Raw genomic sequence first — 4,561 nt, 5'->3', positions numbered from 1 at the left:
CCCCCGTTCCTCGGAATCTCAGGCCCCCCTCCATTTCTGTTTCTCCACGCCAACTGCACGGATGGGCCTGGGCAAATGGCTGCCATCCCTGCCTTTTGCACAGCGCCGCTTCCGATGCGCTCCTAGATCCAAACCCTGGATGGAGCCTCCTGCCCGGGGCCAGCTGGCGGGTTGCGCGCTTTGTAGTTGCTTTGGGCATCGGTGGCTGGACTGGCAGGACCCTCAGAAGGAGCGTTCCTGCTCTGGAAAAGTTTTCCTTCTGTATGAGCCTGTTGTGGTTTTAAAGAACCTTTCCTGGGGAGCTGTTTTCCGTTTCCTTTTTAGTTTAATTTCCTCTCCCCCGCCCCTGTTTTTCTTTTCCTGACCCGCGCTTCCGTTCAGTTCGTTCGCTCGCTCGCTGTTCGGTGTGGCCCCGAGATTTCCTCTGACATTCACCATCTTGCTCTCTCTCTCCCACCCCCGATCTTTCGATTTCCCTCTGGTCATAGAGAGCAGGGCTGAGGGAGGGCTCGGAGGACAAGGTCAAGCCAGCACGTCCCAGGGCCCCCGAGAGTGACACGGGCGACGAGGACCTGGATCAGGAGAGGGATGCGGTGTTCCTGAAGGACAACCACCTGGCCATTGAGCGCAAGTGCTCCAGCATCACCGTCAGCTCCACGTCCAGCCTGGAGGCCGAGGTGGACTTCACCGTCATCGGGGACTACCACGGCAGCGCCTTCGAAGACTTCTCGCGTAGCCTGCCAGAGCTCGACCGCGACAAGAGCGACTCGGACACGGAGGGCCTGGTGTTCTCTCGAGACCTCAGCAAGGGGCTCCCCAGCCACGAGGACGAGTCCGGGGACGTGGAGGACAGCCCCGACCGAGGGGCCTGCGCCACCCCGGAGATGCCGCAGTTTGAGGTACCCAGGCCCAGCCCGCGGGTCTCCTCCCAACACTGCATGTTCGAGGGCCCTGGGCCGTGTGTGAGAAGACTGACAGCCGCCTGCAGCCCAGAGCCCCGCCTCCGAAGCCTGGTCTCGCGGTGCATGACTGCCCTTCCGCAGAACAGCATGGTTCTGCCCGTATTAGCATGTTTGCCGTGTCCCTGTAACCGCAGCGCACACGCCTTGGCTTTGTAACCCATGGGATCCCATCGCTTGGCGTTGGGGGGTGGGTGGGTGGGTGTCCGGCACTTGGTGGGAGGGGTGGGAGGCCGGCTGGTCTGACATTCCCCCACACACACACACACAGAGCATGTGCTTGTAGACCATCAGGATCTCCTGTGACCGGGGTCTGAAAGTTGGGATCCAGGCCTAGGCTTCTCTCCGCAGGGTTTGGGCTTCCTGGGGAAGGAACAGCAGTTTTCATCTGCTCCCGGGATCTCTAGGTGGTAGAGAAGAGGAAACAGCTCATCGAGGGGCCCCGGGATATAGACGGGGTCTCTCTGCGCTATGTCCCTCCACAGTGCTGCAAAGGAATCTTTCTAAGCCATGTCTTGCTGTCTGCCATTCATTTGCTCACAGATGGTTTCAGCCCCAGCCTTCCTTTCACCCCCCCCTCTCCCTCCGCCATGTGTCAGTCTCTGAGATGAGAGCTAGCCCATCTTGGGCTCTCACTACATGCTCTACCCTCTGGGCGGAAGGCTTTTCCCCTAGTGGGATCACTAGGATCGTTGTCACCCTATGTCACCTCATGGTGTCATCTCCAGCCCCACACATGGACCTCCTCCCATAAACAGCATACAGAACCTTTAGTAATGTTTGTTATCAATGTGAACCATGAACTACAGGGATAAATTGCTTAAATGTAATGCTTCTTAGATTATATGAACACAAACCACAGAGTTGTTTTGTAATCTCTTTCTACCTTGATTTGCATTATTGGTTATAACGTCATCAGTAACCGGGCAGAGGCCTCTTTTGATCAGCCTCCTGTTCCTTCAATGACTACATTCTCAAACAAAGTGATTGACACAGGTGCACAAATATGAGGGCACCTCCAAAAGTGCATGGACAATTACGTTTAGTTCCATTCATCCACAGACTCTTTGAGGCCCCTTGTACTACTTATCACACTACAGCTAAAAATATCAAATGATTTGACAAAATCCACAACTGTGGAAACACCTGCAGCAACACAAAAACAACAATGCAGACTTGTCGAGCGTGTAGATAAAACCACATGACTGGAAGCATGGCTGTAATTGGGTAATAATGACTGCTCTGACAGGCGCTCACTAGACTATTCAAAAAATAAACGAGCGTTTATTTTAGTTTTAGCCTTATAACTATATTCATGTGAGCTGGACTTACGAAAAATGTTTGTGTGGCTATAACGGCAGGGATATTCCTATTTGAAAAAAATAAATCAATCTCTGCTGAGATAATGCCCCCAATCTTACAGACTGTTGGTGTCACCCCCTCTGAGGGTGTCCGTACAGGGACATCACTTTTTCTCCTTGCCAATATGTCATGCCAGGTCCTAAGACACAATGCCGATGTCAGTTCTATGGCACAAACTTCCTGCCCACCCCGGGCAGAGGTTTTCCTTCCTTCGCTGCCCTCTCCCTCTTTAAGGCCTCAGCTCTGCCACTATCCAAAGCAGTCAGCTTATCAGCTGATTGGTCTGCTCTGCCACCAGGGACTGTAGGGACCACACCTGGCCTGAGACTTAGGCTCACTGCCCCCTAAGGTTCCTATCTAATCCACCATCATTTGATCCCAAATCAGTAGCCCTTAAAAGAACACACTGCCCAAGGCAGATACGAGCTCCAGATTTTTTATTTTTATTTTTTTGGTATCATTAAAGAACTAGAAGATCTGACCTCTCAGAGCCTGCATTCCTGAACAGCATCAGCTGGTCCATTCTGAGCGAGACCAGTCATGCTCCTCCTTCATCCTGGCCCTCAGCAAGACTACCTCAGTCTTTGACCTCTTCTGCCTGGCCCCTCAAAGCATCCACGTGTGCCGCTCCCCCTCTGAAGAACAATCCCAATGCAGATGAAGCAATGAAGAAGTGGTGGCGTAGTCGTTGAAGTCCTGCAGCCTTCAGTGACACTGGTGGGGGTCTGGCCCAGAATAGAAGAATTGAATGCTTGAATACCAGAAATGCTGTTTTGATGGTGGTCTTAAAACAAGAAACCAGCATAGAACCCCCATGAGGTTGTATATTGTGAGGTCACAGGTCAGGTTGGGTGCTGGTGGCATTCTGATGGTCCCGTCGAGTTGTTAGTGAAACCAAACCATGCCTCCCTGGCCTTGATTCACATACGCTTTCGGAGACTGTACTGATGGAGACAACCAACTGATCCTACACCAAATTTGCTAATAAGCAGGAGTCATACCAGAGCTCAAGTTATGAAATGTGACCCCCTCATCTCCCTACAGCCAGTGAAAACAGAAACCATGACCGTCAGCAGCCTGGCCATCAGGAAGAAAATTGAACCGGAAGCCGTACTGCAGACAAGAGTCACCAGTGTGGACACCGCCCAGGTAATCTAGGAGTCCCCATGTCCCCGGAGCACAAGTATTGGCTGTTTGGGGTCCCCACTGTGTGGCCAACCTTTCCCACCTGTCTCTTCTGGAGCCCCCATCTTCCCCCTGATCCGCTTCTGAGCCTCAGTGGCTTTCCAGAACTCTCAGAGGGCCCTGGCTTCTTGGCCTGAGCAGACCACAACCTCTCTCAACCTGAATTTCCTCATCTGGGAAATGAGGGTGAGCAGTGCCCCCCTTTCTCCTGGGGCATTGTGAGATCTAGTAGGTTAAAGTAGCAGTTTTCAGATTGCTTAAACTAGGATCTCAAAGGCTTCTTTGGGAGGGAAGGGGGAGCAGTTCCCATCCAGCTCTAGTCAGAACAACTCATCACCCGAGGCACTGCACCTGGCTAGGGCTCCACATCAGATCGGCGCCCAAACGAACCAAAAGCCAGAGAGCAGAAGCAGCACAATGTAGCACCCTGGAGAAAGCCGCCCTGAAGGGGCACCGGTGCAGCACTTACAGCGCACTGCCTAAGTGCCTCCGATGACTGAACTTGGGAAATTAGGACTGGGGGTCTTCCTGGCCACAACAACCCTGGTGCTGCTGGCTTTCTGTACCATTTACTCTCTTAAATTTACTCTCTTGTAAGTTATGTGAAGGTTTACAGAGCAGATCATCAGTTTTAAATTCCAAGTTCATACACATTGGGGTTCAGCTCGTCACAACTTCTCTCTGTTCCATCCCACTTGCCCCACTTCATCCCTGTGTCCGTGCTTCCATTCCTCCTTCCCCAACCCGCCATACTTTAATCCCGGGTGAATGCTGCCTTTCCTCCTCCTCCTCCTTTTTTAATCGCAAGATCATTTTATTGCAGCCTCTTACAGCTCTTAGAGCAATCCATCCTAGGTATCAAGCATATTTGTATATATGTTACCATCACCATTTTTTTTTACTGGTTTTTTTAAAATCATTTTGTTGGGGGCTCGTATAACTCTTATCACAATCCATCCGTCTGTCCATTGTGTCAAGCACATTTGTACATTTGTTGCCATCATCATTCTCAAAACATTTGCTTTCTACTTGAGCCCTTGGTATCAGCTCCTCAT

General features: G+C 51.7%; 1 protein-coding gene across 11 annotated transcripts in view; it reads left to right on the top strand.

Annotated features, from left to right (window-relative positions):
• EPB41L1 (erythrocyte membrane protein band 4.1 like 1) overlaps positions 1–4,561 on the top strand; it is a 162,555-nt gene that overhangs the window by 135,572 nt on the left and 22,422 nt on the right. For 9 of the 11 annotated variants that reach the window (XM_045295224.1, XM_045295221.1, XM_045295222.1 and 6 more), the window contains 2 exons: positions 489–899; positions 3,366–3,470. In XM_045295224.1, the coding sequence (XP_045151159.1) occupies positions 489–899; positions 3,366–3,470 (516 nt within the window). The remainder of the gene's footprint in view (positions 1–488; positions 900–3,365; positions 3,471–4,561) is intronic. The other 2 variants (XM_045295230.1, XM_045295229.1) reach the window with 1 other exon arrangement.

Source organism: Echinops telfairi, unplaced genomic scaffold, assembly GCF_000313985.2.
Source record: "Echinops telfairi isolate 266 unplaced genomic scaffold, ASM31398v2 ScPeMD7_5592;HRSCAF=6446, whole genome shotgun sequence".
Classification (NCBI taxonomy): Eukaryota; Metazoa; Chordata; class Mammalia; order Afrosoricida; family Tenrecidae; genus Echinops; species Echinops telfairi.
This window is presented reverse-complemented; position numbering and strand designations above follow the sequence as displayed.